The 19,410-nt window shown below is 53.8% G+C and overlaps 1 protein-coding gene across 4 annotated transcripts; it reads right to left on the minus strand.

The window, feature by feature from the left end:
* Positions 1-110: 110 nt before the first annotated feature.
* LOC148662194 (solute carrier family 26 member 6-like) lies at positions 111-15,198 on the minus strand. Of its 4 annotated transcripts, none has more exons than XM_088637090.1 (21): positions 14,321-15,198; positions 14,181-14,283; positions 13,775-13,967; positions 11,062-11,201; positions 10,759-10,869; positions 10,456-10,628; positions 9,683-9,847; positions 9,280-9,432; positions 8,256-8,338; positions 7,875-8,022; positions 7,165-7,278; positions 6,477-6,554; positions 5,934-6,029; positions 5,365-5,471; positions 4,798-4,867; positions 4,439-4,531; positions 3,895-4,005; positions 2,041-2,427; positions 1,732-1,786; positions 730-878; positions 111-618 (listed from the first exon to the last, which is right to left on the minus strand). In XM_088637090.1, the coding sequence occupies exons 3-21, from the start codon at positions 13,924-13,926 to the stop codon at positions 592-594; spliced, it is 2,412 nt and encodes an 803-aa protein (XP_088493216.1). In that variant the 5' UTR covers positions 13,927-13,967; positions 14,181-14,283; positions 14,321-15,198; the 3' UTR covers positions 111-591. The 4 variants fall into 4 exon arrangements, with proteins under 4 accessions (XP_088493216.1, XP_088493215.1, XP_088493214.1 ...); XM_088637089.1 differs by lacking the exon at positions 14,181-14,283 and adding an exon at positions 14,023-14,052 and having other exon boundaries at positions 13,775-13,978; positions 14,284-15,198; XM_088637088.1 differs by having other exon boundaries at positions 14,181-15,198.
* Between the last annotated feature and the right edge of the window lie 4,212 nt (positions 15,199-19,410).

A 19,410-nucleotide genomic window follows, 5' to 3' on the forward strand; every position in this document is an offset into this window, starting at 1 on the left:
CCGGGATCCCGGCCCGGGGCGCCCATGGCAACAGAACACGCGGGGGTGAGGAGGGTGTGGAGGTCTCGGCTTTTATTGGCGTTGACGGCGCGGCTGGTCAGCGGCGGCTGACCGCTCCTCGGCTCCGTTGGTATAATTTAAACACACATGCGCGCAGACGTACACTCGCACACGCGCACACAGGTGTACAGTACGGACGAGTGTACTGGACGGTCCTGCACGCGGACAGGAGGAGAGCAAAGGCCCGCCCTTGCTCTCCAGCGGCTCTGCACAACGGCTGCTCCAGATTCACCTCGCAGGGACCCGGCGCGGGGTTTTAAATCTCCCGTCCTGCGCTCGGTCTCTGTCCCCCTCTCACTCTGTAGCCTGTAGTGCTGCCTTCACCGGAGCCAGGCCGTTGCCCCGGCAACAGGCAGTTCTCCTCGCCATGGCGACCTGTTTCTGTTGTGCAGCCGCCTCAGTGGGGCAGAGAGGGAGGGAGTGATGGAGACAGAGAGGGAGATGGAGGGGTGATGACAAGAAAGGCTAGGGTGAGGCATCTGAAGAATCCCCCTGTCCTGCTTGGCCCTCTGGAAATGCTCCCCCTTCTGGTCAAAGCTTGGAACTACAGCAGACACCCTGCAAAGGCAGTTGACAGCCATTAGTGACAGAAAGGTGATTTTTTCACTGCAGGTTATTCTTCCACTCTGTCAGCACTGTGTCAGAATGCCTGAGTGCCACGGGGCTCACCAGAGAGCTGGTGTCATAGCTGGGCACAAGGGCGCCCCCTCTGTGGCTCAGGCAGTACAGCACGGCGTCGTGCACGGAGGTGAAGAGCCGAGCCTTCGTGATGCTCTGTGTGAAGAAGTCTCCACGCTCCAGCTGCTCCAGTACACAGGCTGAGGACACAGACACAGTGAGAGACCACACTGCACTGAGCTCACACTGCCTGTCAGCTCTCACACACACACAGACACAGTGAGAGACTGCACTGCACTGAGCTCACACTGCCTGTCAGCTCTCACACACATACACACAGACACAGTGAGAGACTGCACTGCACTGAGCTCACACTGCCTGTCAGCTCTCACACACACACACACAGACACAGTGAGAGACTGCACTGCACTGAGCTCACACTGCCTGTCAGCTCTCACACACACACACACAGACACAGTGAGAGACTGCACTGCACTGAGCTCACACTGCCTGTCAGCTCTCACACACACACACAGACACAGTGAGAGACTGCACTGCACTGAGCTTACACTGCCTGTCAGCTCTCACACACATACACACAGACACAGTGAGAGACTGCACTGAGCTCACACTGCCTGTCAGCTCTCTCACACACACACAGACACAGTGAGAGACTGCACTGCACTGAGCTCACACTGCCTGTCAGCTCTCACACACACAGACACAGACACAGTGAGAGACTGCACTGCACTGAGCTCACACTGCCTGTCAGCTCTCACACACACAGACAGACACAGTGAGAGACTGCACTGAGCTCACACTGCCTGTCAGCTCTCACACACACAGACAGACACAGTGAGAGACTGCACTGAGCTCACACTGCCTGTCAGCTCTCACACACACAGACAGACACAGTGAGAGACTGCACTGCACTGAGCTCACACTGCCTGTCAGCTCTCACACTCACACACTCCTTCAATATCGTCACACTCAGTTTCCCAGCAGCGGGACAGTCATGGCAGGAGCTGAACAGCTGTGATCCGGGGTGCTCACCCTGACAGCCGGTCATGTACACGTCCACATCGATCTCCCCAAAATCCAGGAATATCTGCAAGACGGGAACGGGGAAGAATTATCTAAAAATGCGAATCTGACTGCAAAATAGACCAGATTTTTCATCTGTGAAGCTATGCATCAGGAATCAGTCTCTAGCACCCTCCTTCCTCCCTTTACTCCTTCTCTGGCTTTCACTCCTCCTCTTCCTCTCTCCTCTCCTTTCCCCCACCCCTCCCCTTCATCTCTCCTCGTCCCCGCTCCTCCTCTTCCTCCCTGCCCCGTTCCCCGACTCCCTCTCTCACTCACGTTCCTCAGCGTCTTGATGCCCACGGTGTCGATGAAGTTGGCGGCGCTCAGGTCCAGGATGATGGAGTGGATGTCCCAGGTCCACTTGCCCAGCGATCCGATGGACAGCCGCTCCAGGTCGCGGCTCAGCGTGTCGTCGGAGGACAGCGTGGTGGTGTCTCCGTCCAGCTCGGACGCGGAGCCCAGCGTGGCGGTGTCCGGGTCGCCGGTCTTCAGGTACTCCCAGGTGGCCTGGGCCTTGGCCGACTTCGGCACCACGAACACGGTGCCGTTCTCCCGGCTCCGCAGAGACCCCTCCTTCTCCCGCCACAGCGCCGCCTCCTTCTCCACGCTGAACACCGCGGGCTGGCGGGCGTGGCCCGGCGGGGGGGCACGTGGGGCTGCTGCCTGGGGCAGAGAGGCAGGGGTGAGAGGAGGAAGGAGTGGTGGAAGGGGACTCCACGAGTCTTGTAGATCCTCTCCCTTTGCACGGATTTTAATGCGGCTTTGCGCCTTTAACAGAGTCACGTGGACATCTGCTTGTGAACAATAGCACACTGACCGACATCTGGGCCCTGAGCAGTGTTCTGCCTGGGCTGTCCTGCTGCAGGTCCAGTCATCACACACACTGCATTAGTGGTTAGCAGTGGATTAGAGTCTGCATACTGCTCTCTTGGCCTCTCTCTGGGCTGTCCTGCTGCAGGTCCAGTCATCACACACACTGCATTAGTGGTTAGCAGTGGATTAGAGTCTGCATACTGCTCTCTTGGCCTCTCTCTGGGCTGTCCTGCTGCAGGTACAGTCATCACACACACTGCATTAGTGGTTAGCAGTGGATTAGAGTCTGCATACTGCTCTCTTGGCCTCTCTCTGGGCTGTCCTGCTGCAGGTCCAGTCATCACACACACTGCATTAGTGGTTAGCAGTGGATTAGAGTCTGCATACTGCTCTCTTGGCCTCTCTCTGGGCTGTCCTGCTGCAGGTCCAGTCATCACACACCCTGCATTAGTGGTTAGCAGTGGATTAGAGTCTGCATACTGCTCTCTTGGCCTCTCTCTGGGCTGTCCTGCTGCAGGTCCAGTCATCACACACACTGCATTAGTGGTGAGCAGTGGATTAGAGTCTGCATACTGCTCTCTTGGCCTCTCTCTGGGCTGTCCTGCTGCAGGTCCAGTCATCACACACACTGCATTAGTGGTGAGCAGTGGATTAGAGTCTGCATACTGCTCTCTTGGCCTCTCTCTGGGCTGTCCTGCTGCAGGTACAGTCATCACACACACTGCATTAGTGGTAAGCAGTGGATTAGAGTCTGCATACTGCTCTCTTGGCCTCTCTCTGGGCTGTCCTGCTGCAGGTCCAGTCATCACACACACTGCATTAGTGGTGAGCAGTGGATTAGAGTCTGCATACTGCTCTCTTGGCCTCTCTCTGGGCTGTCCTGCTGCAGGTCCAGTCATCACACACACTGCATTAGTGGTTAGCAGTGGATTAGAGTCTGCATACTGCTCTCTTGGGCTCTCTCTGGGCTGTCCTGCTGCAGGTCCAGTCATCACACACACTGCATTAGTGGTGAGCAGTGGATTAGAGTCTGCATACTGCTCTCTTGGCCTCTCTCTGGGCTGTCCTGCTGCAGGTACAGTCATCACACACACTGCATTAGTGGTAAGCAGTGGATTAGAGTCTGCATACTGCTCTCTTGGCCTCTCTCTGGGCTGTCCTGCTGCAGGTCCAGTCATCACACACACTGCATTAGTGGTGAGCAGTGGATTAGAGTCTGCATACTGCTCTCTTGGCCTCTCTCTGGGCTGTCCTGCTGCAGGTCCAGTCATCACACACCCTGCATTAGTGGTTAGCAGTGGATTAGAGTCTGCATACTGCTCTCTTGGCCTCTCTCTGGGCTCTCCTCTGCTCCCTCTTCTCTCTCCTCCGCTGTGTGGCCTCCAGCTTCTTCTTGTAGATCAGCAGCTTTCCGATGTCGATCCCACTCTGGGCACAGAGAAACCGCGGACAGTGAGTTGTGGGCGGAGCGTTGGCACTGTGGCTGGGCTGGAAGGTTGCCGGTTCAAATCCCGCGACCGGCAGAGGAATCCTACTCTGTTGGGCCCCTGAGTAAGGCCCTTAACCCCTCATAAATGGCTGACCCTAAGCTTCTCTGTGTCTGAATGTCTCATGCAAGTGGGGGTATGTGAAAAGACAAAAGTCCTCATGCAAGAAATTGTATGTGTTTAGAGGATATGTAATATTTTATTATGTGTCATTGTTGTAAATGTCTGTAGTTTTTTTGTTTCATGTCAATTTTATTTTTGTTTGCTTTGGCAACACTGATTGCACTCATCGGTCATGCCAATAAAGCACCTGGAGTTCTGGGAATGCTCCGGAAGTGAGCGGCAGGCGGGCGCAGTCCGTCAGGGAGGCTCACCTTTTCTTTCAGCGCCTCCAGGTACATGTCGGCGTTGGCGAAGTACATGGTGGTGGAGGAGTGGAAGATGGTGATGCCTGGGATCTCCCTGGCCTGGAGAACAGGAGCAGACAGGAGCGTGTCACAGAGGCAGGGCGTCTGCCACCCCCCCCCGCAGCCTGACGTGGCAGTGAGAAGAGGAGGCACTTCTTTACTCAAAGGGTGGTGGGAGTGGGGGACAAGTTGGTCAGCCAATGTGCTGAAGCCGATCTCCTGGCTTCTTTCAAGCGCAGAGCTGGGTGAGATGTTGGGATCAATAAGCGACTAACGGCCACACTGGCTGGGGGGGGCTGAATCCTCTCAGCGGTTCCTGTCCTCACCTCAGAGTACGTCTCCACGTCCAGGTAGATCTCAGTGCCGGGAATCTGCCCCAGGACGGAGAAGCGAGGGCTGAGGAGAGAGATCAGAGAGCAGGCAAACTGAGTCGAGCACAGATGTGGGGCAGGAAGATTCTGGTACGACACCACACAGGGGAAGCGCAGAATTAGTGCAGACGTCTGAGGAGTCCACAGCCTCTCACCTCGGAAGTGTGTCAAACCCGTATTATTCAGGGCTTTGCACATTACACAACAGCTTGATTCAATCGGCCTTTTATTCTCTTAGAGCTCATTAGGCTTGGACTCGAGGGGGTTCCCATCGATCCTACTCCCGTTTTCCCATGAAATAGGAAGTCATAGGAAGAGAAAGGATCTGTAATCCTGAAATCGACACGCGGGCGCCGGGGGAGAGGGAGGGGGTAAGGCGTGTCCCCACCTGGAGGTGTCCAGGAGGTGTTGAGAAGAGTCACACCAAGGAGAGAGACGGAGAAAGAGAGAGGGATGCAGGAACGCGTGCAGAGGAAGAGAGGGAGAGGGACAGGGAGGCAGAGACAGGGGAGCGCGACTGACAGCTGTGTCCTGAAGATGACGGTCAGCAGGGCGAAGGCGATGGAGGCGGCCAGTCCCAGGTCCAGGTTCAGCAGCAGCGTGCAGATCAGGGTCACGACCCACACCAGCTGCAGGGGCAGAGGGGAAAGGTCAGGGGCCGGGGGTCAGGAACCTCGCTGCCCGCCTGGCTAGGCTGTGCTGTGGCAGTGTGGGTGTTCTGATACAGGCCACTGGAGCAGGTAGGGTCCTCTGCTCATGTTCCTGAGGTTCGTCCAGCACTGTTTGCTCCCATGGCTCTGACCTGTTTCCTTGTGTCTGTGTCAACATGGGCCTCGAACTGCCCCGCCCCTCTGTGCCCCGCCCTGCCTCGCCCTGACCTTCCCTCCTCGCCCCTCCGCACCCTGCCCTCACCGCCCCGCCCTCCCCTCTCCGCCCCACCCCTCTGTGCCCCGCCCTGCCCTCACTGCCACACCCCTCTGTGCCCCGCCCTGCCCTCCGCTCCCCACCCCTCTGTGCCCCGCCCTGCCCTCCGCTCCCCACCCCTCTGTGCCCCGCCCTGCCCTCACTGCCCCACCCCTCTACCCCCTCACCAGGTCGACCCGGCTGGTCCTCCACAGCATGCAGATGTCCCCGTACTGCCGGAACATCCCCCTGAGGTTGGCGAACACGATGGCCGACAGCACAGCCTGCGACACAGGATGTAGCATCAGGGAAGGATGTGAGAGATCTGTCTTCCTAACCGTATTCTCCGCCTGTCTTCCAAATCTGTACCTACCTGTCCAGTCTCTACCTATCTGGATATCTAATCTACTGTCCTTCTATGCATAAGTACCTATTTATCTAATCTACCTTTTTCCTATTTAATCTACTGTGTCTTTATCTATTATCCGTTATGTCTGTCTAGTTCATCTGTCTGCGCTGTTGCACCTCCTGTCCAGAGGAGCAGTGGGTCACATCACACAGAGCAGGAAAAAGGAAGCGACACAGATGGGAAGAAAGCTGACACGACAGCTCAGGACAGGATCCCTCACATGACCGACTGTTGCACAATGGAGAGGGGGGGGTGGGGGCTCCTGGAGTGTGGGGGATCGGGGGCTTTCGGTGGGAGTCTGAGCCCCACAGGGGGACCCTACCTTGGGCAGCTCCTGGAACAGTGAGCCCAGTTTCAGCACGGTGATCAGGACGATCCCTGAGGACACCAGCCCCGCTATCTGAAAGGACACACAGACGTGAGGCTCCATCAACTCTGCAGACAATGGATAAACCGGAACACGATAATCTGCCAGAAAACCACAGACAGCTAAAACTAACAGATCACCCCATTCGGGACAATAATAACACAAGAACAGCTCTTGGGGTCTGACACAGTGGAGGGACACTGCGAAGGAAAAACCGGATTGCTGCGGTAAGTGGTGTTGGGGGACCACTAGGAGGACCTCATCCCTCTGGGCCAGAAGTTCTAACCCAATGTAAAGTAACGCTGTGTTATAGGAGGTGCTGGCCTGCGTGTGAGATGTTAAACTGAGGTTCTGTGCACTGGGACTAGATCCCAGGACAATGACTGGAAGAGAAGTGACCCCAGGGGCTACAACTCCTCTCTGGTCTGATCTGTCCTCCCTGCAGTTCCCCCTGAATCCACCTGGTGGAGCAGTTCCTCTCCCCCCCCCCCCGACCTGCTGGTGCAGAATGGCTGCTGGGTGTCTCCAAGGCGGGGGGGTTTGAGACTGGCCCCCTCCCATATGCAAAGCACTGAGGTGTCCTGTGGGATGAGAAGGGTGATGTCCCATTCGGTTGGTGCGCTGAACGAGGGCGGGGGCTCACCTGGGTCTTGCCCCCTGTGCTCTCCTGTATCAGGCTGCGGGACATGGAGGAGCAGACGGAGTAGCACTGGAAAAACCCCCCGAACGTGTTACTGAGGCCCAGAGCCACCAGCTCCTGTAGAGAGCAGGGAGAGGCTGTGGTCACCAACGCCAACGAGGATAAAGACCAAGGAGAGAGAGAGAGACCCTGACTACTACCGAGCATTCTCTAATGGGTATAAAGAGCATGGAGAGAGAGACCATGGCCACTAACGAGGATTTGGTAACGAGTATAAGGAGCATAGAGAGAGAGACCATGAGCATTCGCTAATGAGTAGATGAAAGAGAGACCGTGGTGACTAATGAGTATAAATGGAGAGAGAGACCGTGGTCACTTATGAGCATTTGTAACAAGTATCAATAGCAGGGAGAGGAGGATCGTGGTTACTAATGACAGGGGACACAGCAGTGAGGACCTGCAGGAGTGTGTATAAGAAGACACACAGAAACCCCCAACAGTAGGTACAAAACTCAAACTCACAGAAGCCATCAAACACTGGCAGTTTGCAGGAAAGAGACAGCAGACTAATCTCCTTCTTCAGCCCCTGCAATGTAAATGTGCACAGACTGGAGCAGCAACACTCACTGACACAATCACAGGCACGTACTCGCACTGAAGCGCACCCGTTCACTCACACTCTCAGACACGGACGCACACCCACGGGCACTGACCTGGTTACTGTCCACCTTGTAGCCGTGCTTGAGCGCGAAGGTTTTGCCCAGAGAGATGGATATGGCGTAGCCCACGATGGCCAAAGCGAATGCGTCTCCAATCACCTCCCTGAACAGGCTGACGTTTGGGGGTCTGGGGGGCTTCAGACTGGGGGAAGAGATGAGAGAGAGCATCACAGGGCTGCAGGGGGCTGTCTCGCTCACCAGCACAGGCTTCACTACCACTTGTGGAATCTCTGGTGTGCAACCGATACGGGCTTTCCTGAAGACCAAGTACAACACACCCACCCTCATCTGTCCGTTCACCCCGGTCTCCCTGCGTGCCTTCACTGCCGCCCCCCTACTCTCGAAACCCCCGGTGAGCCCCGGTCACACACTCACCCGCTAGGAATCACCCCCACCACCTCAACGCCGTACCGGGGGTCCAGCCAGGCCAGGTTGGAGACGAGGGTCCCGACCACGATCTGCGACACAGGCGCACAGAGGCAGGGAAAGGCAAACCAGTGAGACCCCCAACATCGAGTTCCTCGGCAAGCCGACCCACCCCAGATCCGTTTGGAAATGGCGTTTCGCAGCGTTTTAAGCGCAGGTTATCGAACTGTCACTAGCAGGCCCTGAGTCTAGCCACGCGGACTGGTAGGCTGAGAGCTCTGCGTCTCAGTGGGCAGACCTGCATAGGTGCAATGTGGCGGAGAGGTGGCTTAAGCACAGTTTCCACTTCTCATACTGGATGACGGAATGAAATTAAAAATCCGTGAACCAAACAGCCCATGGACTGTGTCTCTGTATGACAGCTGTCCCCTGCAGCACATAAAGTACATTTAAACCACAGGGTCTTCAGTATCACCCCAGGCCGTGGTTGGCTGGGGGCAGGATGTTTCGGAGGCCTAACACAGGTCAGAGCCTGTGTGTCCTGCAGACATGGATCCTCTCCCCACCACTGGAGTCAATTGACTGGAGGAAAGAAGGGAGGGTATCACCTTGTTCCACACTCCCACAACCCTCCTGTTTTCAGTTTTCAATGCTCTTTCACATAGTTTCCCCCTGTGTCCACTGGTTGTCCTGTCAGACTCTTGCTCTCTCCTTTGGGAGCAGTGGCTCATCCGTCCACAGTGGAGTTGCGATGCTCTGCTGGAACCTGGTTTTCTCTCACAGCTCTCCTTTCTGCACTGATGGCCATCATCATTGACTGGTCAAGAGTCACTCACACTAAGACTAACTGCTACTGCCCACTGGCCAAAATTCTACAGCCCTCCCATGACCTGGCCAGTCCCTGGATATCAATCTTCAAGAGATTACATGGGCTATCTTCAAACTATTTCCAGACAGGTATCTCATAAACCCAGCTCCCTGGAGTCTCATTGAGAATGAGAAAAGGGAGAAAGGGGATTTAATGGTCTCTTACCATGATGAGCTCTATTGGAATGGGCAGGGGCAGCTTGTGGCTGAATGCAGCGCTGAGCTCCTTTGATGTGACCAGAATCACCAGAGACACCACACTGACCACCAGGGTGCCCAGGTTGGTCTCGGGCAGCAAACGGCAAACATCTATCAGTGTCTGGAGAGAGGGAGGGGGCAGGAGAAGAAGAGAGAGAGAAAGAGAGGTCAGTCAGGGATAAGAAAGGGAGAGAACTCTGGAACTGAAGACATTACTCCAGCAGAGAGAGAGAGAGAGAGAGAGAGAGAGAGAGAGAGAGAGAGAGAGAGAGAGAGAGAGAGTACTGATACTCACACACACCAGGGTGAGAGAGAGAGTGAAGAAGAGGCTGAAGACATTACTCCAGCAGAGAGAGAGTACTGATACTCACATACACCAGGGCTAGAGGGCCGCTGTGTCGTTTGGGGTGGATGCCGAAGATGTATTTGAGCTGCGTGATGACAACATAAGTGGCAGCAGCTGTGGTGTACCCCCTGACCAGAGGCTCGGACAGGTAGGTCACCACGAAGCCGAACCGCACCAGACCCAGGACCACCTGCACAGAGGGAAGAGCTTCAGAAGGCAGACAGGGAGACATGTCTGAACACTAAACCACAGTCTGGGTGCCTGTGGCACAGCCCAGGATACTGTCAATTTAATCCAATGCATGCTCTCTTTTTCCATTTCTATTGGAAATCAGAAAAGTAGTAGTTTAAGCAGGTATTAGTCAATGCATCAGACCATTAAATATTCATTGGACAGTGGACAAATGTTTTATTTTAATCGATTCCCAGCCATTCCCAGTTCCTTGAATTGCAGGGGTGCAGGAAATCACAAGGCCTATGGAAAGCATAAACAGGGATACAGATATGGTATACCTTTTCCTGTTATGCTTGGAATTCGTGCACTTATAAGGATTTTTCATACATCAAAATGTCCCTCCTGAGTTACCATAAATGGCATGTTTAGAAGATCTTCGGTCATATATTTAAGCACTCTTATTCTCTCTTCTTCAACATGCACAGAGCATAACCCTGTCACAGCGTGCAGAGATCTGAACCCCTTCACACGCAGATCCTACCCTACCGGCTAGGCCGAGGGAGTGGGAAAGCGCTGGGCTCTGTCAAGCTGTCAGACAGCGGTTCACTCCCTCGCTCGATGTACCTGGAAAATCCCAGCCAGGACAGTGGCCGCCACGGCCACCTGGACCCTCTGAGCATCTCGTGCCGCGATGTCGATGACGCCTGACCCGTTGGTGCCGTTTACCAGGAAGTCGTGGTCTGGAGCCACGCGCTCCGTCACCCCGCCCACCATAATGCTGACCACCGCAAAGGTGCCTGTGTATGGACACACACCGGAGAACTACATCACAAAGCACAGAACCGGCCCGGCCCGGCCCGGCCCGGCCCAGGTGCTGAGCTGACCAGTGGAGTTCCAGCCATGAGGGCCACAGCGACAGGGACTCACCTATCGAGATGTGGCGGGATGTCCCGAAGATGAAATACACCAGGAAGGGGTAGAGGGAGGAGTACAGGCCGAACACAGGGGGCACCGAGGCCAGGAGAGCGTAGGCCATCCCTGCAGGGCAAGAACGGTGCTGCTTCAGACTCCATCTTAAACTCTAACAACACGGTAAGAAACATGACTTCCCTTTCTTCTTTAAATCTACAGATCTTGATGTGTGATACAAGCTCATTCAGGCTTCTCCTTTGGGGTACCTCTCAATCTATGTACGTTACCATGGTAATCTCCCTTCACGGAGAGTCTCACCCTGCGGCAGGTGCATGATGCCCACGCTGATCCCGGAGACGAGGTCCCCCAGGGCGTAGTCCCTGAAGGAGTAACGGGGCAGCCAGGAGAGGACAGGGACACACCTGAGCACCACACGCTTCAGCCTGGGGCCTGAGCAGCTGGAGAGGGAGACACAGTGAGACACAGCACTGCAGAGCACAGAGACCAGAGACACAGCACTGCAGAGCACAGAGACCAGAGACACAGTGAGACACAGCACTGCAGAGCACAGAGCTCAGAGAGACACACAGTGAGACACAGCACTGCAGAGCACAGAGCTCAGAAAGACATAGGGAGACACAGCACTGCAGAGCACAGAGCTCAGAAAGACATAGGGAGACACAGCACTGCAGAGCACAGAGCTCAGAGAGACATAGGGAGACACAGCACTGCAGAGCACAGTGCTCAGAGAGACACAGTGAGACACAGCACTGCACAGCACAGAGCTCAGAGAGACACAGTGAGACACACCACTGCAGAGCACAGAGACCAGGGAGACACAGTGAGACACAGCACTGCACAGCACAGAGCTCAGAAAGACATAGTGAGACACAGCACTGCAGAGCACAGAGACCAGGGAGACATAGGGAGACACAGCACTGCAGAGCACAGAGCTCAGAAAGACATAGGGAGACACAGCACTGCAGAGCACAGAGCTCAGAGAGACATAGGGAGACACAGCACTGTAGAGCACAGAGACCAAAGACACAGTGAGACACAGCACTGCAGAGCACAGAGACCAGAGAGACACAGTGAGACACAGCACTGCAGAGCACAGAGACCAGAGAGACACAGTGAGACACAGCACTGCAGAGCACAGAGCTGAGGGTGAGAGAAACTACAAGACACATATGAAAGAGTGACATGGTACAGAGGAACAAGCAGCTAGTCTTTTCTCCCTAGACTGCTGAAAGTCATCCAACTGCCTAACTCATTAGCAATCCCTGACCTGACATAACAGGCCTGAAATGAAACAGGCTCTCAATGCTCTCTAAATGATTTTTTTCACTCTGTAGCATATCTCAAACTTCAAGGTTCATGCCTGGTGACCTGGAAGAGCTATAAAGGCAAAGATTAATCCGTCATTAATCAGAGGTTATTCAGTGCCAATCCAACTGTACAGTATATGGCAGGGATGGAAAATTTCATAATATGAATGCAATCTTTACCCTCTGTGTAGAAATCTGGTGTTGTCTGGTTTATCGGTCTGCTGTAGGTCATTCAAGTGCCTAACTCGATAGCAAAAATCCCTGACTTGATATAACCTAGATATAAGCCACAACTGACTTAAAAACGAATATACCCATCTGTAAGAAATAGACGTATCCGTAAGAAAAGGGAAAGTTTAATAAATAAACTGCCACTACAGATTCTGAAGCCACGAGATCAGTCAGAATTTCCTTTCCCTGTTTTTCTGTTTAGACGGCACAAGACTGTACCGAGCCGGGGAGCTGTACAGATGTGAGGTGTCCCTTCTCAAGGTCCAAACTCATGTCCAGAACAAGAAATGCATTAGAAATATACTGCAGTACAACCTGCAGTATTCCACATAGCAGACTAACGGAATGCACTATATTTCAAAAAGGCGAAAGGTATATCTGTTGTCTAAAAATATGGCACATTAACTCAATGTATTCACTGGTCCGACCAGCTACCTGGGTAAACAAATAGTCTTTCTGGTTTTGGGAGATGCGATTCAGAGGACAGTCTGGCATGAACACATTTGAAAAACGCCTATTTTCTGGTGACTGGTTAATCTTCGGTATTTGCCGCACTTTAAGCTTTGTGGTTTTTGAATGTTATTGTGGTGTTATGTGCTTCTACTGCATTGTGCAGTGTTTGGACAGTCTCACTTTCAAAGGTGCAATAGGAGAATTAGGATTACGATGTAGCAGATTGTTAGCTTGGGCTTTTCGAAACCGTCTGGCATCTTAGCAATGGACCTGAACTCTTCCAAACAGTTCTTCTGACAAACACAAGCGATGCTCAGCCTTACTTTAATGAATGGTTTCACTGTGTCAGAGAGGTTTTACTGTGTTTTGTATCTGCACTTGCCATAGAGGTCTTAAAAAATCCACTTCAAACAGTTTCCGATAAGGATCTTTGGACAGGAATGAATTGTATGGAAACTGCTTTTTGAGTGCTTGGTCCTAGTGAAATTTGGACGAGCCCCCCGGCCGGCCCATGCAGAGGGAGGAGAGATTGGGGGGGGCAGCCCAGGTGGAGATGAGGAGATGAGGAAGAGGAGGACGCAGGTGACGAGGCTCATGTGTGGTACTCGCTGCGTGTTTTTTTTCTCATTTAGGAAACGGTGACAAGAGTGTTACGAGCTTCAGCGGTTCTGGGGTGAGATTGATTCGGCTGCTGTCATTCTGCCCCAGACTTTCACTCCAGCCAGGACAGCCAGGACTGTCCCCCGGGGACACTGTTGTCCTACGTGGATGCAGCACACTGCGGAGGGCTGCTTTCCCCCGTGTCTATTTCCCCCCGGGTCGCGGCGAGTGTGTCCGATAGGAGCCGGAGCTGCGTGTCCGGGTCTGGGCCGGGACAGCTGAGATCGGCCGGCGTGTGTTCGGACAGTGAGAGCCCCCGGCCCCCGGCACTCATTCAAGCGTGGCAGCAGAGCGGACGTGCGGCCCCCTTGGGGGGGTCTCAGTGTCTGTGTGAGCGGCCCCCCTGCCCCGGCCCTTACCTGAGCGAGTCTCTCAGCCTGTGTGCCAGCGGGGCCTGGGGTCCCGGCTCCCTCCGCTGTGCCACCTCCTCCAGGGTCTCCTCGTCCAGCACCCGTCTCTCCACACTGTATTCCAGGCTCCTCTGCCTCATGTCTGCCCCTCCGCCTCTCATAGTGCTGCTGCCCGGGACTGTTCCACTCTCTGTGTCTGTGACTGTTCCACTCTGTGTGTGTGTGTGTGTGTGTGTGTGTGTGTGTGTGTGTGTGTGTGTGTGTGTGTGTGACTGTTCCACTCCTACCTGTTCCACTCCTACCTGTTCCACTCTCTCTCTCTGTGTCTGTGTATATTCTACTCTGTGTGTGTGTGTGAGACTGTTCCACTCCTAACCTGTTCCACTCTGTGTGTGTGTGACTGTTCCACTCCCACCTGTTTCACTCTCTCTCTGTGTGTGACTGTTCCACTCCTATCCTGTTCCACTCTCTGCCTGTGACTGCTCCACTCTCTCTGTGTGTGACTGTTTCACTCCTACCTGCTCCACTCTCTGTGTGTGACTATTCCACTCCTACGTGTTCCTGTCTCTGTGTGTGACAGTTCCACACCTTATGTAAGTATTTCTCTCTCTTTGTGTGACTATTCCACACCTCAGCTGCCTGTGTCTCTCTGTATAGCGCCCCAGTCCAGCTCTGCTGTGGTCTGTCACTATAGCGCCCCAGTCCAGCTCTGCAGTGGTCTGTCACTATAGCGCCCCAGTCCAGCTCTGCAGTGGTCTGTCACTATAGCGCCCCAGTCCAGCTCTGCAGTGGTCTGTCACTATAGCGCCCCAGTCCAGCTCTGCAGGGGTCTGTCACTATAGCGCCCCAGTCCAGCTCTGCAGGGGTCTGTCTGTACCTGTCTGACCCCGATCAGACCCTGGCTGGTCTCTTCCTGTGCCTGTCAGTCTGTCTCTCTCTCTGCCCCTTCCTTGTGGGTCGGGGTTTGCCCGTCTGCGGCCTGTGCTGACTTTCCTCCTGCTCCTGCCCTCCCGAGCACGGGTCTGGCAGGGGACGCCCTGCGCACAGCCGAGCCAGGTGCCGGCAGCAGCCCTGAGGGCCAGCGTCCTTTCTGTGCCTCGGAAAAACAACAGGCCGCCCTGTCTGAACGGGCAAAAGTGGCAAATTAAAATAAAAACGAAACGCGCGGGGCGTGCAGCGGCCCGAGAACGGGTTCGGCTCTGGGTCCTGGCTGAGGTGCGGGCTGCCTCCTCTGTTCGAGTGGAAGGGCGCTCCTGCAGGGCGCCTTTTGTACGCTGGGACAGCGGGGGGGGGCAGTCCATCTTGTAATGAGTAATTATCGGGTGTGGTGCTGGCGGCCCCACCACATTAGAAAGACTTTAACCCTTTCGGCATTGTTCCTGCGGCACGAAGCGCTGAGCGGAACCCAGATTGCACTAGACTGAACGCGGGGGGCTGCTTTGAGGGGGGTGAGGGGGTGAGGGGGGGGGGGGGCGTGAAACTCACAGCTCCAGTTTTGGCAAGACCGACGGTGGGAGGTTTTGCATCATTTTCTTTACATTTACCTGCAGGACTCGGTAAACGCAAGAGGTTGCAACCTGTTCCGTGATGATGTGCAGCTCCGGCACTGACTGCCCCACGATCACAACCACCACGAGCGCAGCGGCATGTATCTGCGCACCGTCTCCTCCCGGACCCTGGATCACCAGTGAGCAGGGGCAGCAGGGGCAGCCACCCCAGAGAAACTGCTGCCCCGGGTGGATGCAGGGAGGAGAAGACAGGGAGGTCAGACTGTTCAAGCCCCCAGCAGGACTGACCCGGGGCAGCCGTGGGCTCGTGGTTGACCGGGTCGTCTCGGTACCTCTCCGCGGCCGCTACAGCACAGAGTCGCGGGTCTCCCCTGTTCTTTATAAGACAAAAGTCCCAGAGGGAGTCCGACTTCAAAATGCATCAATATCCGAAAGAACAAAACCCCGTCGGGCCGTCTCGGTGACTGAACCTCCAAATCATACAAACCAAGGCGAGAAGAAATAAAAAAAGAGTGAATTAACAATAACAACAACAACAACAACAACAACAGAACAATACGCCGCAGGACAAAATCTTACAAATCTGAACACAATAAATTAAACATTTTACATACTGGGAAAAGTAAATACTGGCAGGAAAAACTATATCAGACCCTTCCCACAGCCTCAACTCTGAACATCAAGTTCTTCTATCTGGCAAACGTTCTAGGGTTCCCAAATGTAACTCTATCCAATGTAATGAACTATCCATGAAAGCTGTCGACGCAAATCTCGAGGATCAACACAATTGTGACTCTTACAACCCACTTGAGTGCGATATGTTCTTGTGATGTGTTATAAATGTTACACGTTGTTATGTGTCATACTGCTCACGTGCAAGAGTGATAGAAAAACGTGCCATGTTTTTTTTATTATTATTTTGTTTGCATTTAAATGCATTTAATTGCATTTGTTTGCATTTGTTAATGTATTTAAATGAGGGCCGTGTTTCCATAAAAAAAGTCCCCCAGGGGACAAGAGAATCTGATCTTATCTGACTGCACATCGATTTTTTTGTTTGTTTTTAAATGGAGTTTAAGTAACTGCGTTTCCCCACCTCACAGACACGAAAGGACCGCCATTAGACGGGTAGGGTTTTTTTTTTTTGGGGGGGGGGGGGCGACGGTGATATCTACTCCTCTAACGCCGCAAGCCCGCGGGCTGCCCGGCCTCTGACGTCACAGCCCCCCCCCGGGTGACGCTCGTCCGGCTCGCGGAGTGATGACCGCGCGCGAATCCCTAACCACATTAGCGAGAATGACAACGCAGCACCGCTGGAAATAGCATCGTGCCGGAAGGGGCCCGGCGCAGGGCGCCAGGGCGGTTAACGAGCCGTGAAGACTTCTCGTCCGGGCCCAGGCGGAGGGTCTGACCCCTTGTCTCTGAGTCCCGAGCTCCAAGGCGTCCCCGTGCAACGTCCGCGCCTCGTCAGCACAGGTCGATTAATTGTTTTTCCCCTTTGCTGTTTGTATTTTGCCTTTTTGCTTAATAATCACCCTTACACATTGTAACAGCACGGGAGAGGTGTAGCCACTGCGGATTGAGCCCCCTTGGGAACAAGAGAGTCCAAGAGCACGGCGCTTTGAGCATGTGGGGGGGCAGGTTTGGCTCGGCCTGCTTGGTCAGCGGGCAGCCTCCTGGCCGCAGGGCGAGGAGCTCGGACCCCATTCGGGAGTGACCGGGGGGCAGCAGCAGGGAGGAGATGGGCTGGGGGGGAGGGGTTTGTGCTTGATATGTAGAGCTAATTTCTGTCAGGTGCAGCTGTGTGACATTGACCTGTCCTGGTTATCCCTCCAGGACGACCAGCAATAAAAAAAAAGCACAGAAGGAAAAGTGCAGCCAGACACTGTATCTGACACGCTGGACATGGGGGTGATAAACTTGGCAGACAGATGGGGATTAATCATGACCTCGGGGGAGCGGTGTACTAGATGGGTACAGATACCTAGACTTCTAGGAAGAGGAAGATGCATTTGAATGTCATTAGCATTTCAACTGGAAAAACATCACAGCCTTGACAGGTCGACGTCACCAAGGCTGAGCACAGCAGAGCACTGCATACACAGCAACAGCTAACAGCTGTAGCAGGGAACTGACTAACTCTGCATACTGATCTCCAGGAGCGTGTGCAGTTTGCATGATTATACTGTACAGGAGCAGGTAACGGGTTGATTCCAGGCTGAAAAGAAAAGAAAGGAAACACAACTGTGGAGCCCATTTCAGGTGTCAGGTGTCAGGTGTGATTAGACTATATACTGATCTACAGTACTGTGTGCAGTAACGCATTATTATATACTGATCTACATTGTTGTGAGTACACTGAGTGTGCGCAGTTTGCATTATTATACTGTACAGGAGCAGGTAACGGGTTTATTCCATGTGTGTAAAATCCTGGGTTCGGTAGAGGCATTCGTGTGTAGGAAAACAGAGCTTTCACTGGCCGATCATCAAACTTTACTGATAAAAACAAAACAACCAAACTAGCCGGCCAAGCAAGAAGAAGAAAAGACTAACGGACACAGCGCGAGGCTGCGTCCTCTCCTCAGCTGTCCACACACACATTCCCCTGGGTCAGAGAGCAGACACAACGCCACTCGCACCAAACACATGAGCACACGCAGAACACGCAACACGTTAACCCCAGTACGTCTCACAAGACGTAGAGCTCATTTCTGTAACGACAGTGAGCAGGTGCAGCTCGCTGAGCTTGACTTGTCCTCGTTATCCCTCCCGAATAACGTCAGCGAGTACTGTAACATCCATTTGGCCAGTATCTAACACATGGAACGGGAAAGGCTACATTTGCTCCATGCAATGGCCGGACTCCAGGACTACCGGCAAAAAAAAAGCACAGAAGGAAAAGTGCAGCCAGACACTGTATCTGACACGCTGGACATGGAGGTGATAAACTTGGCAGACAGATTGGGAGTAAACATGACCTCGGGGGAGCGGTGTACTAGATGGGTACAGATACCTAGACTTCTAGGAAGAGGAGGATGCATTTGAATGTCATTAGCATTTCAACTGGAAAAACATCACAGCCTTGACAGGCGACATCACCAAGGCTGAGCACAGCAGAGCACAGCAGAGCACTGCATACAGCATGCCAGCAGCCATATCACCCTGCAACTCCCAGCTGGCAGCCCACTGAAGCCCAGCAGGTGTGAGCCTGGTCAGTACCTGGAGGGGAGACCTCCTGGGAAAAACTAAGGTTGCTGCTTGAAGAGGTGTTAGTGGGGCCAGCAGGGGGCGCTCACCCTGCGGTCCATGTGGGTCCTAATGCCCCAGTATAGTGACGGGGACACTATACTGTAAACAGGCGCCGTCCTTCGGATGAGACGTAAAACCGAGGTCCTGACTCTCTGTGGTCATTACAAATCCCAGGGCGTTTCTCGAAAAGAGTAGGGGTGTACCCAGCGTCCTGGCCAAATTTCCCATTGGTCCTTACCAGTCATGGCCTCCTAATAATCTCCCTCTCTGAACTGACTTAATTACTCTGCTCTCCTCCCCACTGATAGCTGATGTGTGGGGAGCGTTCTGGCGCACTATGGCTGCCGTCGCATCATCCAGGTGGGGCTGCACACTGGTGGGGGTGGAGGGGATCCCCATTACCTGTAAAGCGCTTTGAGTGGAGTGTCCAGAAAAGCGCTATATAAGTGTAAGCAATTATTATTATTATTATTACACAGCAACAGCTAACCCTGTAGCAGGGAACTGACTAACTCTGCATACTGATCTCCAGGAGCGTGTGCAGTTTGCATGATTATACTGTACAGGAGCAGGTAACGGGTTGATTCCAGGCTGAAAAGAAAAGAAAGGAAACACAACTGTGGAGCCCATTTCAGGTGTCAGGTGTCAGGTGTGATTAGACTGTATACTGATCTACAGTATTGTGTGCAGTAATGCTTTATTATATAGTAACCTACATTACTCTGTGTCTGATTGGAGATTCAGAAAGTTTCTGAATAGTGACGCAGGACTGGTGTTGTAAAAATAGCTCAGTGTGCAGGGGATGGTGGTCTGGGGAGGCCGTCCTGAGGTCGTTGTTCGGGGATGAGAACCATGTAACATCCTCGTTCAGCTCTCGAGACCAGGAAC

This window comes from Lepisosteus platostomus, chromosome 6 (genome assembly GCF_059453375.1).
Source record: "Lepisosteus platostomus isolate fLepPlt1 chromosome 6, fLepPlt1.hap1, whole genome shotgun sequence".
Taxonomy (NCBI): domain Eukaryota; kingdom Metazoa; phylum Chordata; class Actinopteri; order Semionotiformes; family Lepisosteidae; genus Lepisosteus; species Lepisosteus platostomus.

What these genes read in the sequence shown, in the direction of transcription:
- LOC148662194 (XM_088637090.1), bottom strand. Translation starts at nt 13,926, where the DNA reads ATGAGAGGCGGAGGGGCAGACATGAGGCAGAGGAGCCTGGAATACAGT. An exon ending in AGGCTGAGAGACTCGCTCAG is followed by an intron (nt 11,202 to 13,774) that starts GTAAGGGCCGGG and finishes CTCCCTCTCCAG; the next exon opens with CTGCTCAGGCCCCAGGCTGA. An exon ending in ATCCCGCCACATCTCGATAG is followed by an intron (nt 10,629 to 10,758) that starts GTGAGTCCCTGT and finishes GTCCATACACAG; the next exon opens with GCACCTTTGCGGTGGTCAGC.